The sequence below is a fragment of the Hippopotamus amphibius genome, chromosome 5, assembly GCF_030028045.1.
Source record: "Hippopotamus amphibius kiboko isolate mHipAmp2 chromosome 5, mHipAmp2.hap2, whole genome shotgun sequence".
Lineage (NCBI taxonomy): Eukaryota > Metazoa > Chordata > Mammalia > Artiodactyla > Hippopotamidae > Hippopotamus > Hippopotamus amphibius.
The window spans coordinates 80281296-80298853 of NC_080190.1; the positions used below are offsets into that span (position 1 = coordinate 80281296).

The window sequence follows — 17558 nt, forward strand, 5'->3', positions numbered from 1 at the left end:
ACAGGCTTAGTTGCTCCTTGGCATGTGGTAATCTTCCCGGGACAGGGATCAAACCCGTGTCCCCTGCATGGGCAGGTGGATTCCCAACCACTAGGCCACCTAGGAAGTCCCTATTTATTTTTTTTAAGAACTTTTATTGAGATATAATTGACATACAATAAACTGCATATGTTTAAAGTGTACAATTTGATTTTTTTTTTCTTATTAGTAATGTGTATATGGCAATACCAATCTCCCAATTCATTTTGATTTGGCTTTTGAACCTAGGACATGCTCATTTCAAGTCTGTGCTTTCCCTTATGGTTTTATCATATTTTATGGAGCGAAAGACTAGAGGCAGGTAGGTGAGTCAGGAGGCTGTGGTGGTCACTCTTGGTGTGGCATGAATAGGCCTCCAGTTTGTGTTAGTGGGGACGAAGAGGAAAGGGCATGTTTTTAGGATGTGGTTTTGTTTTTGTTTTTTTTAAGTGCAGGGAAAGGGGAATAATCTAGGAAAACCTTTAGGTTTCTGGTTTGGCTAACTGGTTGAATGCGGTTGTTATTTGTTAAGAGAAGAAATGGAAGATGGAATGGGTTTTGGATGTGATTAATGTGGCATCCAAGCAGCTTCCTAATAGGTTTAGAAAAAATATTGGTTTAGAGAACTCAGGGTACAGTCATAGCCTTGAAGGCATCAGCTTATAAGCTGTAGTTTAATTTATAGACATGGATAAAATTGTCCAAACAGAGTAAAGTAAGAAGAAAGGCAAATCCTCGGTCCTCTGGAACCTTAACTGAAGGAGACAGAATGGAGTATTTGATGGAATAGGATCCCTTAGGAATCCAGAGGGGGCGGGTTCTATAGCATAGGTAATTGACGAGCCTTGTGTGGGAGCAAGGCTGCCTCTTTTGACATGGGCATTTAAGGAGGGATGTAGAGGCCAGCAGTGGAGGACGTTCTTGCTCAGGAATCTCTCTTTTCCAGGCATGTGCTGAGAGAGGGCGGAAGGTGGAACAGTGGTTGGAAATTGGTGGCAGCCTGGAGATACAAGAATGACTCCAAGGGAATGGGGGTGGGAACTTAACCAGGAAATTTAATAGTTATTGTTAATCATTTTTGAAAGTTTACCTGGTCGATAAATGTGATCTTTTCTGTAGAGCAGTAGGAGTGAATGAGGTAGAAAGTTAGACTCATTCCTGGTTAGGATTTTGCTAGTTAGTTGTAGCATGATGACCATGGGAGAAGTAGGGCAAGGTATTCAGCCTGATACACTACTATGACCATTTTGGTTGTTAAAATAAAAACATACTTTTGTGTCTATTGGTTAGTAGTATGTTATTAACTGTGATGAGTAGTCTAATTAATACAAATTTCAGCATATCTGATTTATCTCAGAAGCCAAACATACGCTGTGATTTTCAAGATGCTATATTAGTTTTCTAGAACTGCTGCAGGTTGGGTGGCTTAAACAACAGAAGTTTATTTTCTCATAGTTCTGGAGGTGTGAAGTCCAAGATCAGGTGTCATCAGGGTTGGTTTTTTCTGAGACCTCTCTCTTTGGCTTAAAGATGGCCTCCCTGGGATGTCCTCACATGGTCTTTCCTCAGTGCATCCCTGGTGCTGGAGTGTCCTAATCTCTTCTTATCCAGACACCAGTCAGGTTGGATTAGGGCCCACCCTAATGTCCTTGACTTAACTTAATCACCTTTAGAGGCCCTATCTCCACAAATATAGTCAGGCAAAATCCAAATTAGACAAAATCCAAATTAGTGGAATTGCATTTGTCTTACTATTGGTAGTATAATTGCACATATTTATTTTCTATGTACAAGTTATGTGTTTGAGGATACATTTTTTAGCAGAGTGGCCTGTGAATCAAACCTAGATCTAATTTTAACATTTCAGTGATCTGGTAAAGCTAACTTTTGAAAAAATTCACATGGTATTCTTACAAATAGTTATAAATGCAGTTTAAAAAATTGAGATATAATTTACATATCATGAAATTAACCCTTTTAAATTGTACAATTCAGTGGTTTCTGGTATAACCGCAGGGTTGTGCAGGTATCACCACTAGCTAATTCCAGAATATTTGCGTCACACCAAAAAGAAACCCCTTACCCATTAGCAGTCATTCCCCATCTCCCTTTCCCTATCCCAAGGCAACTACTAATCTGCTATCTGTCTCCATGGATTTGCCTATTCTAGACACCTCATAGAAATAGAGTCATGCAGTGTGTGACCTTCTGTGACTGGATTCTTTCACTTAGCATAATGTTTCAAGGTTAATCTTATGTCATAGCATCTATTAGCACTTTATTCTTTTTTATGGCTGAATAATATTTCATTGTACATATACACCACATTTTGTTTATCCATTCATCAGTTGATGGACATTTGGGTTATTTCTGCTTCTTGGCTATTGTTAGTAATACTGCTATGAACGTTTGTACAAGTTTTTGTGTGAACATATGCTTTCATTTCTCTTGGAAATATACCTAGGTGTGGAATTGCTGGGTCAAATGCCAGACAGTATTCTAAAACACTAGAAGCCTGGGAAGAATGTTGAGACTTGCATTTTGAACTTATGGTGAAACCTCTGTGTGGTTTCTGATGGAGATTTGGACTGGATGTATATTGCTTAAATATTACAAGAAAATGATCAGAAGCCTTTAATTGGGTTTCCTTGTATATGTTCTAATAGGAGAAGGAGAAAAATAACAAATTACATAAAGCAACCTACAAACTTCTCTTTTACTGGCAACTGATTTTGTAAATAATTCTAATTGGATTTCATCCAAGGCAGAAGCAAAAGGGGAAGGCATTGTTTGATGGAATATGGCAGTAGATTGAAAATTTTCACCTTGGGGATTATTTGCTGAAAACAGCGGATGTCCTTTTCATCAAGTTGAAACATAAGTTGTTTAAACATCCTTTTACCTAGATGTGACCAAAAATGCTTTCCGTGTTTGGGGCCAAATGTCCTTGAACTTTCTCTATGGTATATATTGAAACCTAATTTCTGTGGAGTAGAAATGGTCCCCTCATCTCTAAGGTAATTTATACACATCCCAAGGACAACTTAAATAATGACTTCAGATATACTTGAAAATGTAATATTTGACAGCCACCCACTTTAATAGAGATTGATACAAACAGGTGAATTTTGAGGGCTCTTGTTCTGTATCCTCTTTTTTTTCCCCCTGTAAAAAATAAATCAGATAACCGTAAGACCACTACTTCTGAATTTTATCAGTTTGAACTCTGATCTTGTAAGGATATCTTTCTTAGTGGATGTAAATCCAAAGTACTATACATAAAGGACAATTAGATAGTTCTGAACATTGGAGTACCAAATTTTAAAATATTTTTGTCAAAGCAAAAATTGACAAAGTTTAGAGTTTCATAAAGCTAAAGAGGAAGAACAGGGAGAGATTATTACAGGAAATCTACCAAGCATTTGAGTCTCTTCTGCATATGAAGTGCTGTCTTTGGGAAAGGAGAAAGGGGCAAAGTTGTGACAAGGGGCTGCTTCCTGCCTTCACAGTTCTAGGGTGCAAAATGGGTGATCATACAGCTTTTATAACACAAAGCCTACTGAAACATTTAATTGAAGTGTAAGCTTTATGGAGTGGGTTTGAAGAGATGAGTGCTGCCTTGATTGGAGTGTATCAAAACATTTAAACTTTTTTTGCAGGTAGAGAAAGATTTGAGAGAGGGCAACATAGGCCCAGAGCAGCACAGAATCATGAAAGAATATAGTATCAGAGACTAGAGAATACTGTAAACGAAGCATGGAGAAAAGCTGACCTAGGGATTTAGTGAGAAAAAAAGTGAAAATAAGTGAATATGTTTTATATGGAGTTGAATGTAAAGAAGCAGGTAAGGTGGGAAGGGCTTGAGCTTTTGAATTATAGAAATATTTTTTCACTACTTATGTGACCTGGGTGAATTTCTTAATTTCCTAGAGCCTCAATTTGTTCATCTGTAAAGGAAGGATAGTAATACAGCCATGTAAGGTTATAATGAGCTTTAAAAAGGCAGATGTAAAGTATCAGATACATTATCTTGTAAGTGACACTCAAGATTTAGGAACTACCAATATTTTATTTATATATTTTTAAAAATCTTGTTGGAGGCTTCTGAGTATATACCCCAAAGAATTGAAAGCAGGCACTCGAGCAGATGTTGGTACACTCATGTTCACAGCAGCGTTATTCACCATACCCTAAAGGTGGAAGCAACCCAGGTGTCCACTGATGGGTCGATAGGTAAACAAAATGTGGGCTCTTCATGCAGTGGAGTATTATTCAGCCTTATGAAGGGAGGGAATTCTGACACATGCCACAGCATGGGTAAATGCTCAGTGAAATAAGCCAGTCACAAAGGGACAGGTACTGTATGATTCTATTCATATGAGGTACCCAGAGGAGTTGAATTCTTAGAGACAAAGTAGAGTGCTGGTTGGTAGAGGCTGAGGGAGAGGATGAGAAGTTATTTAATGGGTATACAGATTCAGGTTTTTTATTTTTGTTTGTGGTTGTTTTGGCTGCACTGTGTGGCTTGTGGGATCTTAGTTCCCTGACCAGGGATCGAACCTGCACCCTTAGCAGTGAAAGCATGGAATCCTAACCACTGGACCGCCAGGGAATTCCTGAGATTCGGTTTTGTAAGATAAAAAGTAGCACAACAATGTCAGTGAACTTAATGCGACGCACCTTTACACTTAAAAATGGTTGAAATGGTAAATTTTATGTTCTTTACCGTATTTGGTGAATTTAATATTTTTTCATGTGTGTTTATTCATAAGACTGCAAACATTTTAGCAACATCGGAGTGCTTTGTTGCAGAAGCAAACGGCATTCCTATTTGGTTGCCATATAATTTAGTTTCACTAAGATGGATTTTTTTTGACATTTCAATAGGAAGAATAGTTCATACCAATCTAAATTTGAAAAGTACCACAGAGATCATGTTGTCTAGTACTTTTGTTTTATAATTGAGGCACAGTCCTGGAAGTTGGTTGTACTTAGTTGATTTTATTAACTACAAATCATTTTTATAAATATACTTATTAAAATAATTTTCCATGTTTTGAATTGGCTCATGTGGGTAAAACAATTCTACAGCTAATGAAGTCAGCCAGATATCTTTTCCCATTCACAAAGAAGTGATGTTTTACCAATATGTTCTCCTGTAGTTAGCATCTTTGTTAAATAAAGTTCATTCAGAATTGGGAATCGTATTAAAAAATACTAGCTTGCTTTTTCACTGCTTGCTTCCTTTTCTTTTTAAAAATTCTTTCTCCTCTCCCATTGCTGAACCTTGAAACTTGAAATTATTTCTCTTTAATTATGCAGGGCATTTCAACTCTGTGGTCCCTGCCCTAAACCGAGCTCCATTTCTCCCCTTGCACATTGAACACTCCTTAAAGGACTCTGTTAAGCAAAGGGACATCTACTCTGGGATGCTTTTCTTAAGCATCGTGGGATAGGTCCTGGTATTTCCTTGAACAGAATCAAATTCTTGGACATAATTTTTCCCCAGTGATCTCTGTAAGCAGAATAGCACAGTATAACAGTATTCCCCCTAGATTGGTTTAAACCACCTTGTTTAGAGGTGGTAAGAATCCTTTTGATGTTGTTTTGAGTAGCAAGTTTTTCCAGTTTCCTACTGCCTTTATTTATAATCATAGTGTATGTGTTGTGTTTTAATTTTTATTTCCTTATTGTATTTTGGGTTTTTTCCAAAATGGGCATTTTCCTGTTTATTAAATGTCCCTGTAAAACGTAACTTTAAATTACTAAATAGCTTTTCAAAAACTGATGTACCTCATTTAATTCTGTTTTTGTGCCTGTTACATTAGGCACAAGGGGTAAGCAGTGACCAAAGTAGTCATGGTATTGCCCTCCTAGCAAGGGATAGAAGAGGACAGTAGATAAGGGATTCTACATTATTTTTTTAAAACTTAAAAAATTTATTTATTTATTTATTTGTTTGTTTAGACTGCGCTGGTCTTAGTTGCGGCATGTGAGATCTTCGTTGTTGGGTGTGGGAGGGATCTTCGTTGGGGCATCCCTGGACCTGGGCCCCCTGCATTGGGAGCACGTAGTCTTAATCACTGGACCACCAGGGAAGTCCTGGAATTTTACATTATTTACATACAACTTTGATTAGCACCGCAAAGGAAAGGCACATGGTACTAGGAAAACATATAACAAGGGCTTGACTTAGAATGGGGTGGTGTCCGACAGTTTCTTCAAAGGTATTATTTGATGGAACGTAAAAGGATTAGTAGTAATCAATCAGGCAAAAGAAGGAGGAGAGCATGGAGTGAAAGCTGAGGGAGCAGCATACAAAACCCCTTGAAATCAGAGAGGGCACGGTATGGGTGAGGAACAGAAAAAGGTAGAGCACAGAGTGAAGGGGAGGAGACAGAAGTGTGTGCATTGTAACTGAAGGTTATGTGAGTGTTCTGCCTCACCAGACATGCCATTCCACCATCTGACCTCAGAATTCTCCAGAGAAACAGAACCTATGGGAGTCATAGAGAGAAGGGGGGAGGGAGGGTGGGCGTGGGATAGGTAGGTAGTAATTTATTTTGAGGAATCAGCTCACATGATTTGGGGGCTGGGAAGTATGAAATTTGTAGAGCAGGCCAGCAGGCTGGAATTTCATTGAAGAGTTGACATTGCAGTCTTGAGTCTGGAATCCGCAGGCTGGAGACTCAGGCAGGACTTCCCTGGCAGTTTTGGGGCAGAATTGTTTCGTTGGGAATCCTCATTCCTTGTTCTTCAGGCCTTCAGCTGATTGGATGAGTGTCCCCGTACCCCACCCCATTATGGAGGGTCATCTGCTTTACATGTCTATTGACTTAAATGTTAATCACATCTAGAAATTACTTTCAGAGCCACATTTAGACAGGTGTTTGACCAAACAACTGGGCACCGTAGCTAGCCAAACGAACCATCACACGTGGTGTTGCCATGAGAGAAGAGAGAAGAGGCAGGTTCAGTTTAAGTGGTAACCTCACTTCTGACTGATTTGCTCTACCTTGAGCTACACACTGGAATTGGCACCTTGTCTATCAAATCAGCTTGAGATTATAGGTGTGTAGATATGGTCATCCTCCTCCTATAGGCTTGCACTGGCTCATACCCATTAAACTGAGATAATTAATGTTTGCTTGATGAACTCATCAAGCCTTACCATGAAGCTCTGGGAAAGCTTGTGTGCACCACCTTCAACTGATAAAATCTTAGTTTTCATGCTCTCCCCCCCCCCCATCAGTTACCACATGTCTGACAAGAACCTTGATACTTGTATTTGATTCCAGTATTTAAAACACTACTATTTTTGCTCCACGTGGCCCTGAAATGTAAGCCAACTGTAGGAATTTGGGGGCAGGATTATGCCTAGAAATACTGACGAAGTAGTGTCTTTATATAAACTGTAAGAAAATTCATATCATAGAGTACATACCGGCCTTCTACTTTTGTTAATTTAAAGGATTTATGAGTTTACATACCCATCTTTGTATTTTTTTATTTATATATTTATGTATTTATTTTTGCCATGCTGGGTCTTAGTTGCAGCACGCTGACTCTTTAGTTGCAGCATGTGGACTTCTTAGTTGCAGCATGCAGGATCTAGTTCCTCAACCAGGGATCGAACCCAGGCCCCCTGCATTGGGAGCGTGGACTCTTACCCACTGGATCACCAGGGAAGTCCCTACCCATCTTTGAATCGTGTAACTATGTATGTTATGACTTGACCACAGCATGAGTTGAGGCTGATGGTGTAGGTGGGGGGTGAAATTAAGCAGGTGCTTATAAACCATGTAAATGATTTTGCTTTGTATTCTAAGAGCCATGGAAAGCTATTTAGGCTTTAAGCAGGGGAGTGATGTGGTCATAGTTGTTAAAAAAGGCAGTCTGTGGTGTGAAAATGGATAAGAAGAGGGAAAAAAAATGAATGGAGGGAAGGCCAGGAGGCTCTTAGAATTAGCAAAACAAAGAGGACTAGGTTTGGAAGGAAGATTGTGAATTCATGGTTGGACATGTTGATTTTGAGGTCCTTCTGATGGAATTGTCAAATACGCATTTGGATATATGTGACTCGAAGCCAGAGATGTAAAGTTAAGAGATGGTGGCGTTAATTGAAGTCAAGTATAGGTAAATTTGAGAGCCTAGGATTAATTGAGGTAGAGACTCAGAAGACATGACCAGAGAGGTAGAAAAAAGGGGAACTAGGAGATGATGCCATTAGAGGAACCAAAGAGAAGTTTGCTTAAAGAAGGGAAGAAGGGGTCAAAATGCTGAATGCTGCTACGATTAAGGCTGAAAAGAATGTCCATTAGGCTCATTAACTATGATAATTTTAAGCGAGAGCTGTTTTGGTGTAGAGATATGCTCAAGCTAGAATGAAGTAGGCTGAGGAGTGTGAGATGAGCTTATTGAAATTTAACTGTGAAGGGAAGGAGAGAGATGGGCAGTCATTGTGAGGAAAGATAGGGCCAGTGGCTGGAAGGGATCTGAGCAAGTGTAAATGGTGACAGCATCCAGTAGAGCACATCAGGTGGAAAGCCTCATATGTGGAAGCAAGAATCCATGTTCAGGTTCCTGCTGGAATTGCATCTTGATTCTGAGGTTAGGCATGGTGGGTGGGTGGCTTCAAAAGATGGAACACCTCGTCTACGGTAATAGGGGTGAAGGAGATATAGTACCATTATTTATTTTCCTGAGTCCCTCTTGTGTTCATCAGTGTCCAAACAGGAAGCAGAAACTGCATAGTAATTTGAACAGGGAAAGTTTAAATAAAGAATTAACTGTATAGGGGACTACTTTATAAGAGGAAACATGCACTCTTAAGAGCATCGGACTATCAGATAGAGGAGGCATCCACTACCCCAGGGCAGAGGCCGAGCATCCAAGGAAGGAACACATCTGGGAGGAGCCCTACCTCCCCCAAAGTCATGGACCATTGGATGGCTGAGATGTGTTGATGGCATCTCTGGGAAGCTGTCTGCTGGGAGGTGCTGGGCCATGAGACTCCTTGCCCGGGGTGGGGGCTCCCAGGGAGCCACTCTCTGGGTCACAAAGGAAATCTGCCCCCAGAGAGAGGCCTCGTGCTGTTGCCCACCTGGAGCTACTGGTTCCCGACGCTTAAAAGGCTGCCAAAGACTGGCACACCAGAACCAGGAAGAGAGCTTTTCCCTCCTTTGCTGTCCTTCCAGGGCCCTCCACCAACAAAGCTTAATAACGTGTCAGTTGGCAAAAGAGAAACGTTTCAGGGTGCACCTCCATTATCTGCAGTAATGGAGCTGAGAGACAGTAAGTTGACAAGTGGCACTTCTGTAATTGATCTTTTAAGTTTTTTCAATTATTGTTGTAATGATTGTACTGATGAATGTCCTTGTACACAAATCTTTGTGTGCGTCATCTTCTTTAGCTCTCATTCATAAGAGCTAAGCACGTTAGAGCATATGTAGAGATGTGAATGAGTGGTTCTTAAATGTTGCTGTTTGCTTTTGTATGCCTGGAGTATTTCTGGAAGGAAATGAGAAATATAGATTGTCATTAGGGAAGTGAACTGGGTTTTATGAACCTATTCATAAAACTAAAATTATGTAAAACTATTTTTATTGTAAATGTTAAAAGATGTTATCTGTTCTGTTAAACTCAACTTTATTGTTTCATTTCTCAGTGTGTTATGATTTATTAAACAAAGCGTCCTATCATGTCTTATTCTGTCAGCTGGAGGCACCTATTTTCTGACCTTACTTTAGCATCAGTTGCTGCTCAAAATGAGTCAGGATATTTTCATTTAGTTGTTTCCTCTTATTGCTATGAAAACTGGATCATCCATTTCCTTTTGTGTCTGACCCTCGTGTGGCATTTGATGTGACGATACCACGGTGGTCAGCCTTCTCAACACTATTGCCGCCAGGCCTAATTTTTAGTGTCAGATCCTGGGAGGTTGTGTGAGTGCAGGACTCTGTCAGGAGAAGTGTTAGAGAGGGAACTTAAATACCGATGTCCTTACTGAGTTCTGAGTTCTCTTGTTGAATTTATTCGCCTCTTCCTGTTTTTACAAAGAAGCCTTCAAAAAGAAGACTAACATGGCAGGAATGATAATCATTTTAAGAAATACTTTTTCCCTGTGAGTATTGCCTTATAGATTTAGACATAATAAAGTAGTGCTGAAAATTGTGGCTGTAGAATTTGGTTGTTTTAAAACATTTGAAAAGTATTTTTGACCTTTACCGAGATGAATTTTTAATTCAGTGTGGATTCTGTAGAATTTACATCTGGTACATCTAGTATTACTCATTAGCTTTTTTTTAAGACTTAAACTACTGAAGCAGAAAGGATGAATTTTGAAGTATGAGGAAAACATTATTTGAATTTTGACACTTTAATTGGCATTATTTACAGTGTTTTTTTACCTATTAAAAATTTAAGAAAGAGCCAGATGATCTTTAATTTTATATCTCATCTGATTGAATCATTGTCTATTTTGCTGCTTAAGGGAGCAAAAAATAATCTCTATAGTTTCTAATAAAGCCTATCAAAATTTTTGTAATAGCCCTTTCTTAAATTCTTTAGAAAATATATTTCTGAAAAATCTGCCATTTCTCTGTAGGAAAGAGTAGATTTTTAAGACTAATGGTCTCATGAAGTGCGAAGAAGAAATTGAATAGATTTATATTTGAGCCATCTAAAGTTCAGTCACAGAAATGCTTGCTGTGTTCAGTGCTGGTCCCCACTGTCTATCCCCGTGTGGTTCTTTGTGTTCTAAGAATCGAATCTATGGCTGATTGCATAGTAGGCACCCGTGAAGCGTTTGCTGAGCTAGGTGATGATTAGTTTGAAGTTCTTTATTATGATGTTGTTATTAATTTAGTGGTTGTTCCTTAGTAATTTTCTTGGTTGGTTTTTCAGGACTGCAGGAATATGTGGAGGCTGTCTCTTTTCAACATTTCATCAAAACACGATCACTTATCAGTATGGATGAAATTAATAAACAATTGATTTTTTCAACAGAAGACAATGGGAAAGAAAATATGACTGTAAGAATTTAAATCGTATTTCAATTTATTGCATAATTTATATAACAGTATAATGATTGTAGGGGATTTATTGGCTTATAATGCTAAGAATATTGAGATGGGAATGTTCTTTCTAAAGTGTGATTTCACAGATTCCCAACTAGGGCAATGGCCTTTTAAAATATTTTAGTTAGTGGCTCAAACGACTGTGGGTGTGTTGGGGGGAAAGAATACTCTCTACATAAAGCATTATTGAGTGATTACGTTAAGTCCACTCTTGGTTTTACTGTGTATTTACTATGTGCCCTTTATAAGCACTATCTCATTTAATCCTTCTACTAACCATATAAGGTAAGAATTAGAGTGGCTTTTAGAGAGTTTAAGTGACTTATCAAAGCCTAGTCAACTAGTAAGTGTGACAGCTAACTTTGAAACCCGGTGTCTTGAATCCAAAGCCAGGAGTGTCCTTGCCCACGCTGCCAGTGTTTCTCACCATGTGCCACAGGGACCCCTGTGCCAGTTATCTACCTCAAAGGAGTGTTTTAAAGGATCTGATGTAAAGGTTTTAAATTAGGTAGTATACATACAGCACATGCTGTATAAGTGCTCAGTAGTTAGTTGTCATTATAAAAGTCAACATCAAGTTGTCATATAGTGAGAGGTGTTCATCACTGAATTCATAATGCTTGTATCAGAAATATTGTGTAGCTCCTCTAAATGAAGAAAAGAGAAACTTTCACAGTTCAACTTTTAAATAAATGCTGTTTTTTCCCCTGAGTTTCAAGATACAGTGTTCAGGCCATGAGGTACAATTTTGAATATTTGGTAACTTCCTGAGATACCAGAACACATAAAGATACAATTAAACAGGTTTTTTCCTTTCTTTATTTTTCATCAGTTTTTCTTTCATTATTATTTTTAAAAATCACTCAGAGTCAGGATAGGTAGGCAGAAAGTGGAAGAAGCTATGGAAATCATATGTTCTTGAATGTTAATAAAATGTTTATATTGAAAAGTGAGACTTAATTTGGCATGACAGGTATAACTTACTTCAAGGAAACCATGTATTTTCTCAATTTTAAAAACTGTGAAGTTTATTAAGGAGGAGGTTCATCTTGATAAGTAAAATTCCTTCATATTTTTGATTCATTTAGTAAAGATCGAATTATAGAAGTAGGGTAAGCCTATTTGACCCTGCTTCTTAAATATATTAGGCAAATTACCATACCTTCCTTTCAGGTTCTATTCAGAATGGAAATATCAAGGCAAAAAGGTAAAGAGAAACCGAGAGTAAAAGCACTGTTCTGAGGATTTAGGTAGTAAATTATTCTAAGATTACGGTAAATTATTTATAATATTCGTGTACATACACGTCTCAAAATGTTAAGACCACATTTGTAAATAATATTTCCTTTTGGTGCTAAAGATTCTTTTTGGTGCTGAACATTCTGGGAATCAATAAGGGAAGGTATTTTGCTCTGACTTGCCTATTGAGAGTAGTGTCAAAACCATTTAATTTTCTTTTGCTTTTTAATTATGAAGAATTTCAAATACACAAAAAAGTGGAGAGAATAGTAGCACATGAACACCCACATACCCACTACCTGGATTCAGTAATTGTTAACATTTTGCCGTATTTGCTTTCTCTATATGTTTTTTGCTAAACTACTTTAAGTTATAGATGTCACGATATTTTACCTGTAAATACTTCAGGTCCATGTTAAAAAACTGCATTGTAAGTAATTTTCTCTTCCCTAGTTTCTAATATCTATTATCAGTAAAACAGAATTTATTTCCTTGACAATTAGTTGAAATTTGTTAATTTGTTAACATACTTGTTTCTTCAAAATCAACTTCTTAGTTATAATCAGGGAACTCCTGTCAAATGATAGAAACAAAATTAATGTTTTCTTAAGCAAAAGTTATTTTTATAAATGACTTATGAAAATGCCGGCCACCCTCACTCCCACCCCCCACAATCTGTCCTTTCCAAGAAGATGCCAATTCTCTTAACAGTTAATGGAAACAAAACATAGCAGGTCAGGATAATTGGGAATTATGTCAGGATAATTGGGAGGCTGAGTTTGGATACTTACCCAGTTCTACTAGTTACATTACCTGCAGTGTTTCTTGAACCTCATTTCTTATTCTCTGCATTGAGAAGATTGGAACAGATGGTCTCTGAAGAGTCCAGCAGTGTTAGGATTCATGTACTGGATACAAAGCAACCAGAGTCATCTTAATAACACCTAAATTTGACTCTGTCATTTCCTTGCTTAATTCGCAATGACTCTGTTACCTGTAGGTACAGTTCTCATTTCTTAGTGTGACTTTCTCCCCTTGGTCTATCCCTTGTTCTGTCTTTCTAGACTTCTCCTGTACTGCTTCTTACTTTAAATTTTACTCAAAAGAAATACCTCGCTAGTTCCTCAAATACACAACACGGTTCTCACCTGCACGCCTTTACAGTTCCCTCTGCCTAAAATGTCCTCTAGTATAATTGCACCCCACCTAGCTAAGTCTCATACAGACTCTTAATAACAATTTAGACATCGCCTCTTTTAGAAAGAATCCAATAGAGAGAGAAGTTGATGTGGAGAGAGGAGACTGACGTGGTGATGGTAATGATGATAGCAGCTAACATTTATTGAGTATTTACTTTGTGTTGGGCATTATGCCAAGAACTTGGTAAATGTTATCTCATCCTTAAAATAAACCTCTGAGGTAGGTACTGTTATCCCATTTTACAGATGAGGAAACTGAGGTTTAGAGAGATGAAATAACTTGCCCAAGGGCATACACCTTATGAAGCAAGGTCCTGGAAGAGGTGGGAGGAGATGGGTCAAGGTCATTTGGAAGAGTTAACCTCAAACAAGAGGAGGGACAACTCATCATCTGAGACTGGAGGATAGAAGGTAAAGATGGATGTGGACATAAATAAGTTTTTTTGTTTTTTTTTAGGGATAAGGTGATTGAGAGGGCTTGTGCCAGGCAAATACCCAGGCCAGTGAAAGTAGGCCAGATTGTTTGAGAGTAAAAAGGCTTGGGATTGAGTAGGGGGCTGAGGAGGAGAGTGGTGAAGGTTTGGAATAGTGTTTGAAGAGACTGGAGAGAACCATCTAAGAAATAAGCAGGACCGGTGAGTAATTTGTAGTGGTACAAACTATGCAGTTGTGAGTATTACTATTTTTTAGCCCAGTGGTACTCAGCCACTTGAATACAGCGCTAACAAGTGTAGATTTTAATACCGATTCAGGGTTGTGTTTTTGCTGGGCAAGTGCAGTAGAAAAATAGGAGCCTGAAGGAGCTGAGGAGGGTGTAGCGAGAGCGATAATCTGATGGTCAGTGCTGAGTGGGGATGGAAGAGAGGCCAGAAAGGGACTCAGTGACTGCAGAAAACGTGACTGGATCAGAAACCTGGAGGGCTTTATGATTTGTCATTTAAAGAAGTGAGTCATTGTCATGCGATGAAGTCATTAGGCCTTGTTTAAGAATGTTGTGACTTTATTTTGTACGTCAAGTGAAGTTGGAAATGGTTGATTAAATGATGATACAATATTAGATATCAAAATTATCTTAAAGTCCTAAGTTCAGCTTCCTACTGAGGGTATGAATTCCTCTTGTAACATCTCGAATGGTCATTTAACAGAATGGATCATTTTATTTAGATTAGTATGATTGACCTGCTCTTGATTTTGTACCTTGTATGTGATACATGCATAGTCACTCTTTTTTCACAGTGTGTTTTCTTTGTGTGTGTGTGTGTTTCTTTTTTCTTTTTCTTTTTTTTCACCAGCCCTCCTCTGATGCACAGGATAAGCAGTGTGGCACTTGGAGACTGAAAATCACGCCTGTTGATTACCTTCTGGGAGTGGCTGATTTAACTGGAGAGTTGATGCGAATGTGTATTAACAGTGTCGGGAATGGGGACATTGACACCCCCTTTGAAGTGAGCCAGTTTTTACGTCAGGTTTATGATGGGTTTTCATTCATTGGCAATACTGGACCTTATGAGGTTTCTAAGAAGCTGTATACCTTGAAACAAAGTCTGGCCAAAGTGGAGAATGCTTGTTATGCCTTGAAAGTCAGAGGTTCAGAAATTCCAAAACATATGCTGGCAGATGTCTTTTCAGTTAAAACAGAAATGATTGATCAAGAAGAGGGCATTTCTTAGAATAACATTACTCAGTTGTTTTTCTCTTAAGAACTCCTAAGAAAGACCAGTTTGTAAGACTGTTATTTAGTATATCATTTGACTTTATTGTGGCTTTGGAAATGTTTTCAGTTGTACTTGTTTTAAATTGTGTACAGGCTGTACATAAAATTACCAAAAAAGAACCATTTCTTATATCTTACTCGTGAAAATTTGCATACAAATGTTTGCATATATGCCTATTTGAATTTTCGCTGGCTAAACTTCATCATTTATCTTTGTAAATGTGAACATGCTTCAGAGTGCACTTTCTGCCGTACCTGTTTGCATTGACTTTGTGTGAATTTCGGAGTGGTAATATTTAGTGGAAGACATTTATAGTTTAAGTTGGTGATTTCTTTTATATATAGAAAAGATTTCTTAGTTATACATCTGGACTTGAGCTTCCTGTTTAAATTTCTTGGTAATATTGTGCCAAGCCTCCAAAATAGGTTTATTCCATAGAACAAGAATTAAAAATTATGAAGTTATCCGTATACTTTAATTTTTTGAGGTATTGTAGTGAGAATTCATATTATATTCTGGCTAACTTTAGGTCATTTCGAATCCATATGCAACAGCCTTCCAGAAAAAATTGACAGGTACCCAGCTGTTAGTTTCCACACTTAATCTTTGTCCTTTATCACAGAAGCTCTGATAGAGAATTGGCACTGACATTGTAATATTTTCACTGATGTTTGAGTAGAATTATATACTTGCACATACAACTGAAAAGCTAGTGATTATTTAGCAATTTTTATTGTTGTCATTATGTTTCATTAGGCATGTTTGGAGGCTTTCCTATTCTAACACCTATAAGAAATTACATCTAAATAATTATAATGAAGTTTTGAATTCTGAAGTATTAAGTTAATCCAAATCTTTATAGTTGTCTAGTTGTGTTGATAGTATAAAAAGTTGCCAAAGAAGATTTATCACGTACAATTCAGCAATAAGACAATTGTAAATGGAGTTGGAAATAACAAGTAGTATCACTAGTAATAGAAGTAGTCTCACTAGTAATATTTAGAATTGGAATTTGCCCACTGAAATTATAGATTATTCCCTGTGGTGTGAAACTGACTTGAGCATGGCACTGTTGGCTGACAACTAAACATTTCCATTTGGTTTTGTGAGTTTTGAGAATCTAGATACTGGATTTTATTTTTGGAAAGATTAGCAGCTCTGTTTGCAAGAGCTTATTCTTTGAAAGTGTAATTTTCCAAAAATGATACCTAAAGGAAAATAAAATATATACATGCCTAATAGATTAGGTTTGTTTGTTTGTTTGTTTGTTTTGGTGGTAGTAAGTTTTTTTGGTTTCCCTACTCAAAGATATGCAGCTGAAATATAGTTTTATTACATATTTTTGTTTCCTCTGCCACTTGAAGTTAAATTTATAATGTTAAAAGTAAAGTAATAATGGATTAATGAAAGTCTTACAGATGTTTAAAACTGAACTCTTTGAATAAAATATTAAAATACAAAAGTTAAGCTTATTTTTTGATCAATGGAGAAATACTTAAACTGTTAACAGAACTTTTGGCCTAAACAGGAAACCCTATATAGACTCACTTAATATGGAGATTTATGATTTCTTAAAAGGGGTCCAGAGGTAGGCAGAATTTCAGGAAAGACATCTCTTCACATCTCATTGACCCAAACTGGGTAATATCCCTGCCTCTCAAACTGACTAGTGAAAAGGAGGTTGAGATCACCTTGATAGATCGAAGTACAAGGTGCCCTTTATCTGAGTGGAGAAGAGCAAACACAAGAAACTGAATTAAGGTGTTGCTGTCATAGGAGAAGAGGAAATGGCCTTTGGGTCCACAGTCAGCAGTATCTGCTACAGGTGGATTGATGCCATGGCTACTGATACATTTCTACATTGCATGTTACACTGATACAGTGGGTTAGACCAGAATGGTAGAGGATCTCTAAATATATCCTGAATGTCTGTCAGTTTTGAAGTGGTTATTCTGTGGTGACGTTTTTCATGTTTATTATAAAAAGAAACTGGTTCTAGGTAATATGCCAAGTTCCTGAAAAATTCTAAAGTAAAACTGTGTTGTTTCCTTTGTCAGTAATTGCTGCAGGTATTAAACCATTGTTTTTTCCACAATACACACTGCAGAGCCCTAATGCTTTTTGAAGGTGCCTCAAAGAAAGGTGTTATTTAAAAGATTGGTGGAATGGCTTTAAAAACTTAATGTAAACTCTTTGTTGTCTACAGAAGATTCACTTTAGATTCAGAGACACAAATAGATTAAAAGCATGAGAAAAGACATTCCATGCAAACAGTAACCAAGAGAGCTAAACAAATAGACTTCAAGACT

The 17558-nt window shown here is 37.7% G+C and overlaps 1 protein-coding gene across 2 annotated transcripts in view; it reads left to right on the forward strand.

Moving 5' to 3' along the window:
* Positions 1 to 16661, forward strand: part of TSNAX (translin associated factor X) — a 31932-nt gene extending 15271 nt beyond the window's left edge. For both annotated transcript variants that reach the window (XM_057735978.1, XM_057735979.1), the window contains exons 5-6: positions 10924 to 11051; positions 14827 to 16661. In XM_057735978.1, coding sequence (XP_057591961.1) covers positions 10924 to 11051; positions 14827 to 15204 — 506 coding nt within the window. In that variant the 3' untranslated portion in view covers positions 15205 to 16661. The remainder of the gene's footprint in view (positions 1 to 10923; positions 11052 to 14826) is intronic.
* Positions 16662 to 17558: the final 897 nt, after the last annotated feature.